Source organism: Myxocyprinus asiaticus, chromosome 23 (assembly GCF_019703515.2).
Source record: "Myxocyprinus asiaticus isolate MX2 ecotype Aquarium Trade chromosome 23, UBuf_Myxa_2, whole genome shotgun sequence".
Classification (NCBI taxonomy): Eukaryota; Metazoa; Chordata; class Actinopteri; order Cypriniformes; family Catostomidae; genus Myxocyprinus; species Myxocyprinus asiaticus.
The window spans coordinates 40,682,148-40,703,551 of NC_059366.1; the positions used below are offsets into that span (position 1 = coordinate 40,682,148).

The window sequence follows — 21,404 nt, forward strand, 5'->3', positions numbered from 1 at the left end:
GTGGAGCTATTTGTTCTTGATCTAACCCCTAAAACTGGCTTTTTGTGGTGTAACCTAATAAGTTAATTCATTTATGTTAAAGGTGCAGTATTAATGACACCTGTGGCCGTTAAGTGAACTGCAGCCAGCTACCTGTTGCTCGCACTCGTGCACACACTCCATAGGGACGCGAGCATCAGCCTTTGACGTAACGTACATTGAGACAACGTGCTTCACTGGCATCATGCTGACAGATGAGGTAGCATAATTAAAATTACACAGTTATGATTATTTTACTACAAACTTTGAGACTGTATATTATATTTGACTCTCCAGTGCTGGAACAGGGCTAAAACAAAGTGTGGATATAGGTCTGACTATGCGAGACTGTAGATTGAAGTAATCACTTTTCTTTGCATGATACATTGACTGCATTTATACGATAGCCTATGTCGGCGTTAGCTAGCTAGCCAGCTTTATCAATAGCTGTTGCTAAATTTGATGGATGATATCAGTAGCTGTTTATAAAATAGACTGTACATTATAAATATGTTGACACAATTCAGTATTGATGTGATTACATGACAACTGTCATTTTGATATATCGAAGCGCTATTGTTTTATAATAATAGAATGTATATATTTTCTGTATAACCAAGTTACGTTACACTAATGAATGGAGCTTTTTGCATTATCTTGAACATTGTCTAGCATTCATTTCATGTGTTATTGTAGTTTACCTTGCTGAATAATTACAGATTAACATTGTTTATGACAGTTACTATGCAGGCAAAATCAAGTTAGCTAAAATTACACAGATCAATCCTTATGGCACTATATTTCACATGCTTTGCAGTTATGTTAGCTTACCTGTCCAATAAGATGAACGCCAATTCAGGGTCAGTTTTGATCCCCAAAACCGAATGAATGTCCCTCCAAGAATCAAATGCCCTGCCGATGTTCACTCTAGTTTTCGCTCGACCACGATCACGTTCCCGCTTAGCCAGATGGGATTCAGTAGATAGATGTTTTTTTTTGTTTTGTTTTTTTGGCTTACTCTGAGTTTATGTAGGAGTCAGTGTTGTGCTGGGAGCTGGACGTTTGCTGGATTCCATCTCTAAGATAACGTTACCTAGTGTTGCAGTTTGTTGTTGAATAGCAGAAGAGAAGCTATTACTGTCTGAGGCAAGGCTCTCGGGAGCGTGCATAAACGTCACATCCTTTGGATTTTCCCGGCAAAAGCGACCCGCTCCCTTCACATGAAAATCTGTCTACAGGCTTTAATAGGCAACCTAGGAAGTCCGGGAAGGGCTCATTTTTTAAGTTGTGTTACAAGCCGTTCACACATTGGCAAAAAAAATTAAAAATAAAAATTAAAAACATTTGAAAATTGTTACATATTGCACCTTTTAAATAATATTTTTTTACTTCAATTAAACCAGTTAACAGTAAATTATATGTTACCACGTAAAGCACATTTTTAGGTTAACATTTTTTTTCTTCTAAAGAGTCTAAAGAGACCAGTCATAACTCAACTTTGACTAAATGTTGTTACTGTGTTTTGCCTTTTGAAGGGCTGTATTGTTTTTTTGTTTTTGAACAATAATGATAATTATTATATATATATATTATTTTTTTGGGGTTTTTTTTGTTTACCAATTTCATATATACTGCATATGTAAAAATGTTTTTGGCAGGTAACTTAAGTTAAGTAAAAATGTGCTTCATATGGTTATATCTAAATTAACTGCTTTTTTAAAAATGAAAATATAATTTTATATAAATAAATCAACCTGATTTTAAATTGATATTAAATTCCATGTGCTCTATTTTAATTTTACCCAATATTGGTTACTTCAGCAGTTACTTCATAAAGTTAATTCTGGACTTAACTACTATAAAAATACATATCTTATGATTGTCTTTCTCTAAACATTCTGTCCCCCTCAATTTTGAGTGATTGTAACGCCCCTGCTGCCTTGATATGCTTCTTAGCTGTGTGTGTTTGTGTGTATGTATATATACATATATATATATATACATATATATATATATATATATATATATATATATATATATATATATATATATATATATATATATATATATACATACATATATATATACACACAGTACTGTGCAAAAATTTTAGGCACTTGTAAAAATGTTGCATAGTGAGGATGTCTTCAAAAATAATGACATAAATAGTTTTCATTTATCACTTAATGTCATACAAAGTTCAGTAAACATAATAAAAGCTAAATCAATATTCAGTGTGACCATCTTTGCCTTTAAAACAGCACCAGTTCTCCTAAGTACACCTGGACACAGTTTTTCTTGGTTGTTGGCAGATAGGATGTTCCAAGTTTCTTGGAGAATTCACCACAGTTCTTCTATCTATTTAGGCTGTCTCAGTTGCTTCTGTCTCTTTATGTAATCTCAGACAGACACAATGTTCAGTGGGGGGCTTTGTGGGGGCCATGACATCTGTTGCAGGGCTCCCTGTTCTTCTATTCTAATCTTTTCTATTTGCAAAAGTAATGTTTGGGAGTCTAACATTTATATTTCCTACTGACACACTAAAGTTGAAGATATAAATAACCATCTTAAGACAAATGCTTTTGTGAATCATCTTATGTGCCTAAGACTTTTGCACAGTACTGTATATATATATATATATATAGTCAACGGAATATATATATAGTCTCTAGCATAATTACAGGCACTGTATACTGTACATAAAAATAAATGTTTTTCTTAGACAAATAGATCATCCATGAATGAAAATTCATGTCATTATTTACTCATCCTGATGTTGTTCTAAACTTGGGACACAAAAGGAGTATTATAAAAAAAAAATTTATACAGCTCTTATCTATGGTAAATAACAATAGTTCATAGTGTCAACAGCTGTTAAGCTCCAAAAAGGGCACAAAAAAACAAAAAACAAACATACATTCACTTTAATGGTGGTTCATATGATGTGTTCCCTATTCCATGGCTCCTAAAGCCATACAAGCTTTGTGCGAGGAACAGACCAAAATTTAGTCGTTATTCACTTAAAATCTTTCCATCCACTGCAGCTCTCAATTCTCATATTTTATTCAGTATATTTAAATTGGTGTGCCACATTTGGTTACAACATACTGGAGAACCAATGCTCTATGGCATTAATGATGTCAAGGCTTGCATGACACTTCTAAAGATGGCATGTTGAAATTGAACAAAAGTGCAAATGTGATTTGAGAGCTATGGTGGAGGAGAAGATTATCAGTGAATAATGATTTAAATTCCAGTCTGTTCTTCACAAAAAGCTGTCACATTGCTTCAGAGGACTTGGAATATAGCGTACAAGCCAAACAGACTACATTTACATTGTTTTTTTGTTTTTTTTATTTAACAGAGGTTGGTCTGGTTAGACTAGTTAAACTTAAAAATGACTAAAATAGTATTGCTGTCATACAAGATGTCTGTAAAATACAGTACAACACTTTGAAAGAAAAGATAAAGAAAAGTCCCAGTTCTGTAGCAGAGGTCACATGCTAAAGTCAAGAAGTAAACATAGTTAGTGGTATTGATTTTATGAGTTATAATTCCCCCTGTACTTGTAGTAAGTTTCCATCTTCTCTGCATCTAGAGAAAACCCTCTGTGCCTGCCTTTTATCAGTTGCAGATGAATTCAAATCGGGATACATTTTACTGAGCTCTCTGTATGGTTATATTTAGTGATTGACCGATATTCTGACTTTTTTAATTATTGGCATCGGCCGATTCGTTTTCCTGTTTGGACGATTTGTTTAGTGAGGGCGCCGAGAATCACATGCTTGCATGCGAAGCGACAGAGACATGTAAACGACCAGTCACGGTTCGTTTTCAAGAATAGACCGGTGTGCAACACAATGTCATTTAAAAGGTCCGCATATAAGATCCGCAGCAGACACGTTTGAGCTCATAATTTTAAAGTGCTCACCCGTTTCATTCTCCCTCTCTCTCTTCAACAGTTCTCTGTAACTTTTAACTGCCTTGTCTAATGATAAAAAAAGGCAAATATCAATAAACTAATATCATAGTATACCATCTGCAAATATGCACATATCTCATTTAAATAGATGTAATAAACAAACCTCACAAAACTTGAGCAGATCCAGCATCCTGTGGAGTGCTCATTTATTTACCTCTAAAGCACGTATTCTATCAGCCTCTCCTCAGCAGTTCCCTGTAACTTTTAACATTCTTTTCTAATGATAAAAGGCAAATATCAGCCGTTTGCTAATATGCAGATATGTTGTTTAAACAGATGTAATTCACAAACCTCACGAAAATCCAGCATTTTCTTCCTGTCAAGTGCTCATCTAATATTTTCCTCTGAAGCATATATTCCATCAGCCAGAATCAAAACTTCAGGATCAGGATCAAAAGTTCCTCTGATTCAGAAATCATGATGGTCAGTGGTCACAATCAAAGCAGGAGATCCAGGCTGTTTAAACTGTCAGGAAATTGCTGCTGCTCACACTGGATCCGCACAAGCCTGTGAGTGCAACTTCAAGGCTGTGTCCGAAACCAGGAAAATGCTGCCTCCGGAGGCTGTATACGGAGGTAGGATGAAAATAAGGTGCTTTTCAAACTGATCGAAGACCAGTTTCCTGAAGAGTTCCATTCATTCAAAACAGATGTCAGTTAAGCCCTTAACTGATTAGGCAGCAAGGTAGCAAGTCAGCTGCCTACCTTTTCGGATACAGCCCAAGGTAAAAGCACTTCTCGTGTGCTGTAAGTAAATCTCTTATTCACTATGCACTGTATAAACAGTTGGTTTGATTCGGTATTTTTGGAGTAAATGCGATTGCAAATGTGGACATGCCATCCATGGTTGCTGGACTACTGTGTGTACTGTTATTTCCTTCTTCCTAATATATTAACAATTTCTTCATGTGCAAATAAATTTCAAAAATTTGATTACTAAACTGAAATTTGAAGAAACTTCTATCTACCATTTAAAATACAATTATTATTTTTTTTTTTTTTAGTTTTGTGTAAAATTTTGTAAATATAGTGCTAAATAAGAGTTTATTCATTATTTAGCAATTTTATGTTTGTTATGTACTATATTAAATTGTGTGATATATCACTTTGTGTAATATATCGCCTATCGGCCACCCTGCTCTCTGGATATCGGTATTGGCCATTAAAAACCCATATTGGTAGGCCACTAGTTATATTAATCTGTTGCATGAAATATGTGAAAAAATCCCAGGTTTTTCCTCCTCTGGTGAATGAATCAATTATTTAATGTTCATTTTAATCGCACCATCTCCCATCCTGGCCTCAGCCTTTGGTCGTTGCACCATATCTCACTGTATTTTTAGTTTCTTGCGTCAATAGTTTTGACACCTAGTGCAGTGAATCAATGTCAGTTTTAAAACAATGGACCAATCAGATGAAAGTGGGGGCAGGATTAATGTCTTTAGTTTATTTACTGTGTACATTAGCAACTGTGTGTGAGATTTAATGTGCATATAAACACAGACGATCTGTTTAGTTCTGCTGTATCTAGCTGTTTTTAATCCAAAAACATGTCCTGTGTGAACGCCCCTTATATGTACAACCTTTCGCCGAGAGTGCTGCATCTCAGTTTGAATGAACTACCACTTTGTTGCACACTTTGCTGGCCTATTACTGTGGAATCATGATGATTTGAGATTTTTCTGCCACTAAATGTCACATAACAAAAGCTAAACTGTGTTTGGCTGGTTTACCTGATGCGCAGACTGCACCTTTCTGTCTAAGTGGGCACTTCTTGGCCAGAATAAGCTTGTTTATCAAAGTTTTAGCCTGTTTAACAAATCCAGCCCTAATCCTGTGTTACATTCCTAACTAAACAACAATGGCTTTTGACTGGAAAAAACTGTTGAATTTGAGAGGTGGGTGTAATGTGCACCCTTGAGAGCCTGAAGTGTACAGGTTAAAGGTGATCTTGCCTCCAGAAACCCCAGATGAAAACCCTCTGCTTGTTGAGGTGTTTCATCCTGGCTTTGGCTGAGAGTATTTGCTAAATGTGTCCCTGATTGTCCATTAATTAACAAGCTAGTGCTGAACTTCATTAAGAGGTTCCGTTGACTAATTAAAATGTAGCCTAGAGTCAAGCGCATACTTGATTACCCTACTGGACATTGTGCAGGAGAGAGAGAGTGATACAAAAAGAACAAAGGAAGAAATGGATGGGTAATTTAAATCACAAAACAGAGACTATAAAAATGTATTTCTTAAAGCATGTACTTTGCTCAAGTTCTTAGTTAAGTAATCACTGAAGGATCCATCATTCCAATTATCGGCCAACAAACTGGCATACATCCATTTAAAATAGGAGCTCATTCCAGAAGGAAAATTTGATTATTATTTAAACTCTTGTCTCTCCAAACCTGCATGACTTACTTTCTTCCATGGAACACTAAGGGAGAAGTTTTGAAGAAATTCCAAGATTCTCTTTTCCATCAAAAAATAAATAAAGAAAAAAAAAAAGAAAAAAAAAAGAAGAACCATAAAGTCAAGTTGTCAAGTTCTCAAAAAGACAAAGAAAGGGGAAGGGGGGAAAAAACATCATCATTATCATAAAATGTTCCACAGAAGAAAGAAAGTTGAATGGGTTTGGAACAACATTAGGGTGAGTAAATGATGACAGAATTTTCCATTTTGGGTGAAATATCCATTAAACTAGTATTGAACACGGAACATTTGTTTAACAGCATCTGTAAAGAGCTGTTTGCTAAACGTCTGTGTATGTGAGAAATATCCTCCACAGAGTTCAAATCAATTAGATTAACTTTACATTACACCTGTGCTCTACATCATCTGTTTAAATGCTCCAATCAGTGGAGAACAGAGACGTCTAGTCCTTCTTATTTTAATAATTATAGACCTACAGAACCTTTGTTCTCTAATGACCAATTAAGTGATTTTCAGTGCTTCTCCTTCAGCAGAGTGAATAATAGATTGGCTCTTAAAAAAAATAATAAAAAAATCAGCCAGTTTTATACAGTTGGGCCGCTCCATGCATAAATCTCCCATCATGCTGTTCTCTGGGGAGAGTTTGGTGTGATTTAATTTCTGTCATGTCTTTGGACCCTGACCAGCTGACAAGTGCCTGAAACCCCTCTAAAACCAGCAAATAGACCAGGTTGAACAGCCTCGCTGAGATGTTATTTAGCTGGTCTTGCTGGCCTCCCAGCCTAGTAAAGCTGATCTTCAGCGGTCTAGCTGGTCTTCCAGCCTAGCCAAGGTGGTCTTCAGCTGGCCTAGCTGATCTCTGAGCCTGGCCAAGGTGGTCTTCAGCTGGTCTAGCTGGTCTTCCAGCCTGGCCAAGGTGGTCTTCAACTGGTCTTGCTGGTCTCCCAGTCTAGTACAGCTGGTCTTCATTGGTCTAGCTGGTCTCCGAGCCTGGCCAAGGTGGTCTTCTGCTGGTCTAGCTGGTCTTCCAGCCTGGCCAAGGTGGTCTTCAACTGGTCTTGCTGGTCTCCCAGTCTAGTAAAGCTGGTCTTCATTGGTCTAGCTGGTCTCCGAGCCTATTAAGGTCGGTCTTCTGCTGGTCTAGCTGGTCTCGAACCTGGCCAAGGTGTTCTTCAGCTTGTCAATCTGGTCTTCTGCTGGTCTAGCTAGTCTCCAAGCCTGGCCAAGGTGGTCTTCAGCATGTCAAGAAGGTTTTCTGATGGTCAAGCTTGTCTTCTGCTGGTCTAGCTGGTCTCCGGGCCTGCCAAGGTGGTCTTCAGCTGGCCTAGCTCATCTCCCAGCCAGGTCAAGCCAGTCTTCAGGTGATCTGGCTGGTCTCTGAACCTGGCCAAGGTTGTCTTCAGCTGGTCTAACTGGTCTTCCAGCCTGGCCAAGGAAGACTTCAGCTGGTCGCCCAGCCTGGTAAAGCTGGTCTTAAGCTAGTCTAGCTGTCTCTGAACCTGGCTAATGTGGTCTTCAGCTGGACAAGTTGGTCTTCCAGCTTAGTAAAGCTGGTCTTCTGCTGGTCTGGCTGGTCTTTGAGCCTGGCCAAGGTGGTCTTCAGCTGATCTAGCACATCTCCTAGCCTGTTCAAGCTGGTCTTCAGGTGGTATGGCTGGTCTCCAAGCCTGGCCAAGGTGGTATTCCAAAGACAAGCTCTTCCAGCCTAGTAAAGGTGGTGTTCAGCTGGTCTAGCTGGTCTCCGAGCCTGGCCAAGGTGGTCCTAAGCTTGTCTACCTGGTCCTCCAGCCTGCCCAAGCTGGGTTTCAACTGGTCCAGCTGATCGGCCAGCGGGTCTTTCAGTCTGACCAGGTGATAAGGACCTGATACCCCTCTAAATCCAGAAAACTGACTTGGCTGACCAGGCTGGGAGACCAGTAAAGGACAATAAACCAGCTTAGTTGTGTTCCCTGTTGAAAAAATGTTTAAACCATGAAAAAACTAGCTGAAGACCACTCTAAGGTGATTTACTGGTCTTAGCTGGTCTTTCAGCCTGGTCAGGGAGGTCTGTTTCCTCATTTTAGAGGGGTATCAGATACTTGTCAGCTGGTCAGGCTGGGAGACCAGCTGGCCAACCAGCCTGACCAGCTGAAGACCACTTTGTCCATGCTGATAGATTACTTAGACCAGTTGAAGACTATTTTAACTAGGCTAAGAGACCAGCTAAATATCAGCAAACCATCTTAGGGTGTTCCCTGCTAAAGAAAACATCTTAAATCAGTCTTAGAAGGTTAGTTAGTGTTTAGCTGGTCTTCAGCTAGTCTAGCTGGCCTCTCAGCCTGGTCAAGCTTGTGTTTAGCTGGTTTAGTTGGTCGACCAGCTGGCAAGTGACCCAAACCCCCTTAAAACCAGCAAACAAACCAGCCTGTCCAGGCTGAGAGACCACCTAAGATGAATCCTAAGGCCAGCTTGCTGTTTTCAGGGGTGTTGTGTCTTAGGACTTATTTCCCCTTCTTTTTTCATCAATTTTTCTCTTTCTCTCTATTTCTCTCTAGGTATTAGCAGTGGACCCTGATTATGGTGATAATGGGACGGTGGTGTACTCTATAAATCCAGAGAACCCATTCTACACCATCAACCGCAGTACTGGTAAGATTCGCACCAGTGGGGCAGTCCTGGACAGAGAGAGTCGAGACACCAGAGCTGCTCAACTTATGAGGACCATCATCGTCTCTGCTACAGACCGTAAGTAACTCTCACCTGTCCCATAATGCCTGGCTCAATCTCTGAGGTCTTAATACAGATGTAAAATGTTACAGTCACCTGCACTCGCTGTCTTTATCTCTGGACTGGGTATCTGTCTGTCTCTTTCCAAGTCTGTCTGCCTGTCGTGCTTGGCTGTGTTCAGAATAGAATACTACCATACTACACTATTTCTTCAGTATATAGTATATGTACTGTATAGTGTGGACAGTGTGCAAATTTTATGTCATGTAACAACATAGTACGTTACTGTTAAAAATGTTTATCAGTGCATAATGCATTCTTTTTTCAAATGGTCTTCAAAAAATATTAGGTTGTATGGAGTTTATACTGTGCAGTAAGCTAGTATTTTATTCCGAACATTGTCTTGTCCTTCCTTTTAATATCTGTTTTTGTCAGTCTATTAGTCTGTTCTGAGCATTAGTCAGAGTTGTGTTTGACACTATAAACTGACATCTCAGTTTTAAGAATTCCTTCTCCCTCAGTGGATATAATGACTAAGGTAAACTCAAATAAGTTCAAGTTATTCTTTCTGAGAGTATGTGTGCAAGTATTCATATCAGTGTGCTGCCCTCCTCAGGTGGGACTCCTCCACTGCGCTCTTCAGCAAGTGCAACAGTGTATGTGAACCTACTGGACCTCAACGACAACGATCCTGCCTTTCTCAACCTTCCATTTGATGCTGAAGTACCGGAGGGGCTTCCTGTTGGTTCTTCTGTGTTCAGGGTAAGTATTTGATTAGTTGAGGTCTCTAAAGAGACAGAGACTACAGGGTAATGAAAGGTTAATTGCGTTGCATTGCTAGAAACAGCACTCAGTACTGTGTGCTTTGTTGTGTACTGCACATTTTGGCAAATGTTGTAGGTCATATGAGTATTTCATGCATACAGAAAAATGTAATACTGTGCACTGTAATATACATACTGCAAAAATAGTACAGGTAGTATGTACTATGGTAGTATACTGTATACCATTCCCAAAATAGCCCTTATAATAAAACTGTCCTGTTCTTTGCTGCCCCCTGCTGTTTTTCTCCCTCAGGTGCAGGTGCAGGATCCTGATGAGGGTGATAATGGAGTCGTTAACATGGCACTTCAGATGGGAATGCCACGCCTTGACTTTAGGCTAAACACCACCACTGGAATCCTGGTTTCCACGGCAGTGCTGGACCGAGAGCAGATCGGGCAGTATTATCTGAGGATCATTGCGTATGATGCAGGCCAATTTCCACGAACATCCACCAGTACTCTCACAATCGCAGGTGCACAGCAATAGCATACCAGTCTCTGTTTAGCTGTCAATTTCTTGCGTTCAAATACAAATAATAAACAATCTTAAATTCTTAAATAATTTACTCACCTTCATTCTCTAAACTCGTATGATTTTTTTCTTCTTCTGTGGAACACAAAAGATGTTAGGAACTGACAGCCTCAGTCACCATTCACTTTCATTGTATGGAAAAAATATGCAATAAAGGTGAATGGTGACTGAGGCTAACATTCTGCCTAACATTTCCTTTGCAATTGAGAAAAACTATGTGTTTAAAAAATAAATAAATAAATAAATAAATAAAATCAACTAGTCTGTGGGTTCCCTGAATGACAAATTGGTCTTAAAAGAAAATTCTCTCATGATTTACTCCACCTCAAGCCATCACAGATGTGCATGACTTTCTTTCTTCTGCAGAACACAAACAAAGATTTTAGAAGAATATTTCAGCTCTGTAGGTCCATACAATGCAAGTGAATGGTTGCCAAAATGTTGAAGCTCCAGAATGCACATAAAATTAGCATAAAAGTAATCTATAAGACTCCAGTGGTTAAACTGATTCCTTCTGAAGTGATATGATAGGTGTGTGTAAGAAAAATATATACAGTAAGTCAGTTTTTACCATAAATTCTTCCCCCTGCCCAATAGTTTGTGATATGCAAAGAATGCAAATCACTAAAAACAAAAGAAGAAGGGCTTAAATATTGAACTGTTTCTCACTCACACTTATCATATTGCTTCAGAAGATATGGATTTAACCACTGGTATCTTATGGATTACTTTTATGCTGTGTTTATGTGCATTTTGGAGCTTCAAAATTTTGGCACCCATTCACTTGCATTGTGAGGATCTACAGAGCTGAAATATTCTTCTAAAAATCTTTGTTTGTGTTCAGCAGAGGAAAGAAAGTCATACACACCTGGGATAGCATGAGGGTGAGTAAATGATGAGAGAATTTTCATTTTTGGATGAACTGTCCCTTTAAGGAAGCCCTTTATAACGAAGCTGGTTTTGGGTTTGCCTGACCCTAATCAGTTATGCTTCTTAAGGGGTATTTATATAAGACATATTCTTGCATTCAAAAATAGCATTTTAAAAGTTTAACTATATCTGACTTTAAATGCCATCTTTTATCTTAAAAACAAAAGATAAAAGAGTGAATCAATTCGACCTCACTTAATGAATAGTCGGTTGTTGGACAACTAGCTGACCATTGTGACTCATCTCTTCTTAATAACTGTTGCTCTCTCTGTCTCTCTTTGTAGTTTTGGACGTGAATGATGAGACGCCAACCTTTTTTCCTAGTGTTTATAACATATCGTTGGAGGAGAGCGTGCTGCGTGATTATGTGGTGGTCAGACTGAACTGCTCTGATAATGACGCAGGTCTTAACGCAGAGCTGAGTTATTTCATCACAGGTCAGAGTGCAGAAGAGTCACTGCAGTGGAGCAACACTGTTGAAATTTGGCTGATATTACAAAGTGACCTGTTTTAAACAGATGTGTGTCTGAGGCTCTGTTCCAAAGTGAGATGCATTTTAAGGTAGCATAGGCACACTCCAGATGCAAAGTCTACCTTCTTTTTGGCAAAATACTACAGTAAAAATAGCATTCCAAATCGGTTACTTATGAGGTTCCATATCAGATAGGATTCTGTTTCAGAAAGCAACTACCCATGTAGGCAGTAGACAGCAAAGCATCTCACTAGATTTTGAAACAGAGCCATAAAGTGTGATTTCTCAGTCAGTGTTTGTGTGTCCCAATAGGTGGGAATCAGGATGGCAAGTTTAGCGTGGGTTTCCGAACTGGTGTGGTCCGGACTGTGGTAAGTCTGGACCGGGAGACTCAGTCCTCGTACAGGCTAGTGATTGAAGCGATTGGTGAGTTTCATATACAGTAGGTGTTTAAAAACAACTGTTTATGCATGTAGCATGCACATGTGGCATGATCTTTTGCAGCTTCCTGCTTGAATAACATCTAGTTGAAGGCAGAGTGTTGTGGTTTCCTGTTTGAGTTGTGCCTTTTTGAGTTATACTACGTATACTTTTATACCAGTTTAATGAGCTTCTATTAAAATGCACTGCACGATTCATTGCTGTTTTGTTCTGATCATGGACTTTAATAATGAAGAAATTAAGCAAATGTTTTGGAAGAGCCCAATACACGCACTGTAACGATTTTCAGTAATTATCTTATTATTATTACATAGTATTTGTTTCCATCTATTTAACTTTTCATAATAATTTCTAACAATTTTATGAGTTTTAACTTAACTTTTGTTTCCACTTAAAAAATTAATGCAGCAGTTAAACTTAAAGGGATAGTTCACCCAAACATTTCAAATCTCTCATTATTTACTCACCTTCATGCCATTCTATGTATTACGTTCTTTCTTCTGCTGAACACAAATTAAAATGTTTTAAAGAATATCTCAGCTCCTCACAAAGCAAGTGAATGGTGACCATAATTTTGAGGTTCAAAATGCACATAAAGGCAGCATAAAAGTAATCCATAAGTCTCCATTGGTTAGATCCATGTCTTCAGAAGCAATAGTATTGGTGTGGGTGAGAAACATATCAATAAAAAGTCCTTTTTTACTATACATTCTCCTCCCTGCCCGGTAGGAAGAATCTGAATGGCCTGAAACAATAGAAGAATGTGAAAGTGAAAGTTAAAGAGAAGATTGATAGTAAAAACTTAAATATTGATCATTAAATATTGAAATTCTCACCTACACCTATTATATCGCTTCTGAAGATACAGATTTAACCACTGGAGTCGTATGGATTGCTTTTATGCTGCCTTTAAAAAAAACATTGGTCACCATTCACTTCAAAATTTTGGCTCCCATTCACTTGCATTGTATAGACCAACAGAGCTGAGACATTCTTCTAAAAATCTTCATTTGTGTTCAGCAGAAGACACAAAGACATACACACCTGGGATGGCATTAGGGTGAGTAAATGATGAGAGAACTGACATTTTTGGGTGAACTATCCCTTTAAGTTTTCAGTTTTAGTGGGTTGAACTCTTTTTTTACAGAGTAATCTCAGAACAACGTGTGCAGATATTCACAATGTATGAAGCACAAACAAACACACTCTTGCAAGTCATTTTAGATTGTCTAAAAGGAATATTTAATATTTGTCACGTGATTGGCACCACTTGTGGTTATTTAAATATGACTTTTTAAATAATAATTTGTTACCCGGAAATATATGAGTCTTAACGTGGCAGTGTTTTATGTTGCAGTATTACATCAGCTAGAAATTGCTGCTCTTGATTTTCATATTACCCAGACTGTTGCTGGTTTTCCTGCAGATAATGGTCCAGCTGGGGGCCGGAGGACAGGCACAGCTACAGTGTATGTGGAGGTGCTGGACGTCAATGACAACAGGCCCATATTTCTTCAGAACAGTTATGAGACCAGCGTCCTGGAGAACATGCGCGTAGGAACCAGTATATTACAGGTACGCATTCTCATATTCACAGTTCTTATATACCTCCTATATATACGGTAATCAAAATTATGCTCATGGAAAAAATAAAATCAAACAACAGCAGAACTATCACAATATTACAAATTTGGGTGTGGAGCAATGACATCATTACCATGACCTTATTGTATCTTCTGTTTTCTCCCATTCCATTTTGCTGGTAACCACAGCAGTCTCTAGGCTGTCGACAATTGCTTTAAAAGGGTAACAACGACGATAGTTTCTACAACGCAGTTCTCTCTCTGTCAAGATGGTGAATTTGCTTATGTCTAAATAAAGATCCTGCTCTCTTTCATTGTTTTGTTCTAAGAGTTCACAAACACTTTTTTACCACTATCAATATTAGTTTAAGCTAATTTTAAACCCTTATTAGATCTCATTTTGGGGCATGTTTCACCTTGAATGCACAATGTCTTTGTCTGACTTGCATGAATTTGCTGTTACCATATTATGCAGCACACATCCATGCAAATCAGTCTGTAGTTCCCCCAAAAAAGTTGTATTGGAAATGGCCGGACAAAGTGATCACCATTATTCAGATGGTTGTTTATGAGAACTGCAGTTGTACTGAATCCAGATGAGAAGTCATATCGCTGACGTCCAGATTAAATCCCATTAGAATGTGTCCTCTATTGGTTCACATCAGGTCTTTCAGTCTCCACAATAGAAGGTGTGATGTGGTTTATAGAAAACATCCAGCTGTTTATAGAGCTGCGGTTACCATATGGTTGGATTGTTGAGTCACATCTGGTTTCAGTTGTAGCTAATGTTTGTACGCAATCTGATTACTATCAGTTTTTATAGCTATATTCACAGTATTTGCTCTTATTTTTGCATCGAAACAGTGATTGTGATTTGTGTACTTGTGTAGATATTTAAGTATGTGTGTATAGTTCTGTTTCAACACATAGTGTGCTGTCTACCTAAACAGCATTTTACGGTCATAGGTGCACTCTAGATGCAAAGGCTGTTCCAACCTCCAACCCACAGCCAGATACCTAATTTAAGGCCAAATTTTTAGGCCATGTCCTCACGAATACATTTAAGTTTAAAATAAGTTTGCTACTTTTGCATCTCTCATCTAAAATGGATGGCCTTTTCCTCCACCAAAAATGGAGACTTTACAAAACTTTCACTAGTACTTATTTTTTAGAAAACGATGACGTTAAGAAACTGAAAACAAAGTCTTCAATCGAGAACGGATTAGTGTGGATGTGGCCTAAGGTAGCATCACATGCATCCTTCACAAATGTATTATTGCAATGAGCTTAGTAAGAAATGAAGAGAGCAATATAATTCTAAATTTATTTTATTTATTACCAAAAAGTAAAGAAAAAAACACAATTTCACCCCATGTTTGTGTGTGCTATGTATTTTTATACATATTAGACAATTGTCTAGTCTACCATGCACTTCACATATGGAGTTTCACATAAGGGTTTTTTAAAGTTTCAAAACAGTCCCTTATGACGTTCCATTCTAGTTGAAATGCTGCCTTAGGATCTATCCCAAACAGCGCACTTCATGTGAACTTGAAGTGTTGTAGATTTGCAATTGCTTCTGTGTAAGCGTCTCTGTGAATTCCAATGGTGTTCCAATTGTCATTTTGTTTTTAGAAGTTTGCTCACGTGCTCCCCCTTTGCATTCCCTATATGCCCCACTGAAGCGGACTACTACCTAACAGTTTACGTGGCATTGCGTTACCAAAGTGTGGACTTGGAGGAGGATTGGGAGCGGCATTTGGGACAGAGCCTTTATGGCAGCTGCCTATTGAGGGGCTGTTCACATAGAATACATTATGGGTTAAAAAAAGTTAGACACAGCACGACAAATGTAACAGTATGTATTTGTCACAAGAGGTGTTTTAAAAGTAATTAACAATGCTGCGATCATAGCACAAGATGTAGAAAAAGCAACAAGACACATTGCAATGGTCAAAAAACGGTCAAGTAAATTTTCATAGAAAAACAATCCCAAAACTAAGGCTGTAGACAGTAAGGCAGCTCACTAGGTTTTAGAACAGAGCTTATATCTCAGTGGCATACTGCAGCAGAGAAGGTATAGTAATATATGTAGGGGAGTCATTTCTCTTTGACTCTGTGGGTGCCATTGACCCTGATTGCTTCCTGCTCTGGGCGACAAATGGCTGAATGGGCCTTCTGAATGCCGGCACGGGGGAAAATGACTGCCTCATTGAGCCCAAGCGCTTCCAGAGCTTCAGCTGTGGCTCGCTGGACAGAGCACGTCCACACGAGAGACCATCTTCTGGACCGCAGTCCCAGGACCCTCCCGACGAGCAGCCCACCGCCAGAAAGATCACACAGCCGCCAAACACGGCAAAGAGAAGGACAATGATGATAATGGTTATGAGGGGATGATGGAGGCCCAGAGGTGGAGATGTTGGGGAGACAGGAAGCGAGAAATTTGAGAGAGGGAGAGACAGATTTGAGGGGACATCCATATTGTTCCTGGATCTGTGGAGATGAAGAATAGGAAGTGTTGAATGTGGGTTAGATGTTGTGTGTTTATGTTCTTGTGAAGATGTAGGTGTCAGTTTTTTTGTGTCACCTGGGGTTTAATCATGTGCAAAAGTGTGAATGTGCATGTGTATAACAGCATATTGCCAGGATGTGGTTAACAGGTAGGTGTGTCACAAATCACAAATGAAATCCCTTGTTGTTGAGATATCTCGGTTGAGATTAAATGGAGGGCAAATGGAGAATTAGTAATCTCATTTGTGTCCCTTTGAGAGTTTCGGAAGAGATCTCAACAATGACTCACACTGTTCTAGATTTGCCAAGATTCCAAAGACTGCAATCAAACGATTATAATATGAACAGTTCTCAATTTCTTACTTGAAAAATGATCTAAGCTTTGCAATCCATATTAATTAATTGTATTGGTCTATAGTCATACTGTATGTCAACAGTTGTCTCATTTGTGTCTATTTTCATTCCTTCAAAGAACTGTAGCCTGCAAAATTGAGACAAAGTTGATACCCATGTCTCCTGAGCTATAAAAGAGCAACCTCTGAGCAATTAAAATTTCCTCTGGGTACGCACAGCGGTGGTGTGCGGTGGCGGCATGCTACACCTACACACACCTCTCTGCCATCTACTGAAACAGCTCTACACACTGAGCTTTGAAGTACTTCTCAGCAAGAGTGTCAGATTGAGTGAGCATTTTCTGTTAAGAAATGTCAAGAAAGGTCAAAGTATACTACATTTTTCATGCACTATATTGATTACAGATGTGCAAGTTCACACACAGACACATATATGTAGCATACAAACATCTATACAAGTTTGCACACTAAGCCCGAAACTGCTCTCTTTCTCTCTAACTGCGCTCTACACAAGTATGTGACTGCAAATGGTTCTAGCTAGACAAGCTTGATTTTTGTGTGCCACTGATTACCGAAATGTGTCATAAAGCAATTCATAATGCAATGCAAATGTTCATTGCATTCTCAGCATTGCCACAAAGGCTGCTATAGCGCATAACCTTTCCTTCTACGGTCAGAATTTCAGTTCAACCACTGTTTTGGCAGAGCAACAGTTTGAAGAGGGTATTGCTGAGTAAGTTAGTTAAACTTTAGAAATGTTTATAGCTAAATACCTGAATAATACGCATCAAATTTAATCACAGGCATTTAAACTCTAACACCCCACTGAGGTTTTGTTATGACTGCAGTAATGCAATATTGCAATGCATCTACCAAGCATTAACGTCTACATTTGAGTAAGTTATGTGTTTTTATGGGTGAGGCCAGAAACAAACACACTGGCATTTAAAATATTTATGCCACACTAAGTAAGCAGTCAGATGAGGAAATTGGCTAGATGGTTTCTTCTTCTTCTTTTTTTTTTTTTCTTTTTTTTAAGCCGAGTCTGTTAAAATAGCATTACAAATCATACACACATACACACACACTCAGCCCAGCACACCAGTCACCAATTACTCTGCTTCTCTGCTCCTTAGTGCTTGTAAATGTCAGCATGTTAAATTCTGAGCACACAAGTGTGACATAGCATTTGTGAAAACACACTGGGACATGAAATTATTCTTCACCTTAAATGCCATAAAAAAGGCTGAAAAGGCCACTCAGAGGAGAACTAATGTTAGAGAAACTCTCCATTAGTTACCATAATATGTATCTGCTAAAATGGACTTATGCACACGTCATCACATTTATGTTTTTTTTTTTTTTTTTTTGGCATATACGACTCAAACATAATAAGTTGTTTGTAATCCGCAAAAAGACATGGAATCCGATTTTCACAATCCTGATTCACAGTTATATGTGCGTGTGTGATATTGCTTTATTACAACAGTTCTATAATAAAACAAAAAGCCAAAAGATGCTGTGCAAATAATGTAGTATGTAATATATTCAGAACATATTATGGATATAATACACACATTTTTATTAGAATGTAACGTTGTCACAGGAATGTTCTACGTTCAATACAAGTTCAATGCAGCTCTATGAACAGCATTTGAGGCATAAGGTTGATTTCTGCAGAAAAGTATTTCGACGTGTTTCTCACTTATATAAAAAACAATGCATTTACAATAAGGCACTTACAATGGAAGTGAATGGGGCCGGTCCATAAACATTAAAAAACACACTGTTTCAAAAGTATAGCAACAAGATGTAAACATTATAGGTGTTAACATGATTTTAGTTTGATAAAATCACTTATTAACTGTATCTGTGTAAAGTTATTTCAAATATTACAACTTTGTTGCCATGACAATGAAATCATGTAATTAATAACTCAACATAGATATGGTTAGTAAGTGATTTTATGACATTAAAATCATGTTTACCTGTATAATGTTTAAATCTTGTGGCTATACTTTAAAAACGGTGTGTATTTTAGTGTTTATGGACTGGCCCATTTTGCCTGTTTCTAAATAAATGAGGTATGAGTCAAAATAAAACATTTTTTGCGGTAATCAACATTATGCCACATATACTGTTGCTTGAGCTTAACTTGTATTGAATGCAGAACATTCCTTTAAGTAAATTAATTAATTGCTATTGTTCCACTAGAAGAAAATAGTCCCTGGCGTGTATACTTAGTTTAATATTTGGCCTCTATTGATTTTGCACACTGATATAAACAATAGCTAGGTGAAAAGGTGTTTCACATCATTGCTGTTACTATATTGTGTATTTTAGCATGTTGACCAGTCATCATCCAGAACTGGAACTATATGTAATATTCTATCAAACATCCTTCACCACGTTATTTCACAAAAATGACTTGTGGTACACATGGACACCCCAAAACAAATGATAATCACACTTTATAATCACATAAATGTGTAACACATAATCAAAAACAGGTTGAGGTCAGCTGTTTAAATGTCTGTTTCAGGTTAGTTTTTGTGGTTTAACTGTACCTTTAGCGATGGATGCAGTGTACGACTCCTCCAAAGTTTCCCCTTGTTTCCAATCACGCTGTCACCAAGGGCAATGGAGAGAAAGAGACAAGAGGCAGAGATAGACGGGAAAACACTGAGAGAGTGAGACAGAGAGCTGAAAGACAGGGATCAAGACATATGCACAAACTCTGAGCTGATATCTGTTCAGAGGAACCCAAAATCCATCTCTCCTTTTATTTCATGTGTTCTGCAGTTTGCGGACCGCGGCAGTGTGTTTCATGAGCTAAACCCTCATTCTGAGTCACATATCTGAGCTAAACTTTTTGTCTCAACATTTAAACCCCCATGTTGTGGTACAGTCCAGTCTGCTTGCCCTATTCATCTGTTTCCAAGAGACCCCCACAGCTCCCCACCCCATCCTCCCCTTATCCTTTCTTTCTCCTCTCCACATCTTTTTATAAAGCTAATGAGTCTTAAGGAGGGGCCCTCCCTCACACTGTGTGTGGCTGTCAGTAGAATTTGACTAATATACGGATGTATTCGGTACGTTATAAATGGTTATACTGTCTGAATTTCTTGGCGTAGATATATGCAGGAACAATAGTTGATCGTTGTGTTAGAGAATTCTTTGATTGGTGAAGATGTTTGTGTAGGTTCGTAACATTTAAAGGTGCAATTTGTAATTTCTGCACCACAAATGGCACCAGATGGAATTGCAAAGATAAGGACTGTTTCAAACAATTTTTGAAATTCAACAAATTTGACACTAAATCCTAATTGGAGGAGCCACGCTCAAATGAATTACCACACATTCTGTTATAAAGAGTGCCAAAAAAATGCCAAAAATGTCATAATTTACTCATCATCATGCCATCACAGTTGTGTGTGACTTCTTCAGCAGAACACAAACAAAGGTTTTTGGAAGAATATTTCAGCTCTGTAGGTCCATAAAATGTAAGTGAATGGGTGCCAAAATTTTGAAGCTTCAAAAAGCACATATAGCCATCATAGAACTAATCCATAGGACTCCAGTAGATTAATGAATGTCTTCTGAAGCGAAACGCTAGGTGTAAGGAATAGATCAATATTTAAACTTTTTTTTCAAAAAATTCATGAGGGTCGAGGTAACACAGCCTCTCACGTGATGTAAACGCGTTGCCAAGTTCACGCAAGAACTGATGCGTGATATATGAAAAAATACGAAAGCGCAGTGTTGTTTACAACAGAGGAGCATAGATATTCATACAAAGATGTCTCATTCGGTGGGTTTGGATACGTCAACAGCGGTACCATCTTGGAACGGTCAGCAAGGAGAGATGTTTGAATCAGTTTGAATGCAAATGAATGGAGGAGATGCCTCAGACCGATCTCCTTGCTCAGATCGCTGCATAAACGGCTTTTGTGTGGAAACAGTATCGCGGTCCATTGGAACAGCTGCTAATAAGGGATCTACATAAGAATATCTATGCAGAGGAGGCTTATGCGCTTACCCTTGTCAACGAGCTGGCCGGAAGCGGACATTTTAAATTAAAGTTTTAAATATTCAGAATCAGAATCAGAATGAGCTTTATTGCCAAGTGTTCTGACGTACACAATTTTTTTGGGTGATAGGAAAAACAAGTGCACACAGAACATTACATAGAAATATTGAACTATTCCTTAAACACACCTAGCGTTTAGCTTCAGAAGACATTGATTAATCCACTAGAGTCGTATGGATTACTTTTATGATGGCTATATTTGCTTTTTGGAGCTTAAAAATTTGGCACCCATTCACTTGCATTTATGGACCTACAGAGCTGAGATGTTTTTCCAAAACTCTTCGTTTGTGTTCTGCTGAAGAAAGAGAGTCATACATATCTGTGATGGCATGTGGGTGAGTAAATGATGAGAGAATTTTTATTTTTTGGTGAACTATTCCTTTAATGATTCATATAACTTGGTGGAAGAATTTTAAATAAATGTAACTATAAGCCATTTCGGCTGCGTGTAACAGTGATTGTGCTATGGAAAAAGGAGATTTTTCAATCTCCCCTCTTCTGTTGGTCAGCAAACAGACTGTCCCACACCAAACTCATGCCAT

At 38.2% G+C, this 21,404-nt stretch overlaps 1 protein-coding gene across 2 annotated transcripts in view; it reads left to right on the forward strand.

Annotated features, from left to right (window-relative positions):
* LOC127413678 (cadherin-23-like) overlaps positions 1 to 21,404 on the forward strand; it is a 315,190-nt gene that overhangs the window by 226,143 nt on the left and 67,643 nt on the right. The window contains exons 21-26 of one of the 2 annotated variants that reach the window (XM_051650995.1): positions 8,955 to 9,144; positions 9,743 to 9,888; positions 10,204 to 10,423; positions 11,697 to 11,849; positions 12,197 to 12,310; positions 13,752 to 13,900. In XM_051650995.1, coding sequence (XP_051506955.1) covers positions 8,955 to 9,144; positions 9,743 to 9,888; positions 10,204 to 10,423; positions 11,697 to 11,849; positions 12,197 to 12,310; positions 13,752 to 13,900 — 972 coding nt within the window. Of the gene's footprint in view, positions 1 to 8,954; positions 9,145 to 9,742; positions 9,889 to 10,203; positions 10,424 to 11,696; positions 11,850 to 12,181; positions 12,311 to 13,751; positions 13,901 to 21,404 lie in introns of those variants that run through there. The other variant, XM_051650996.1, reaches the window with a different exon arrangement.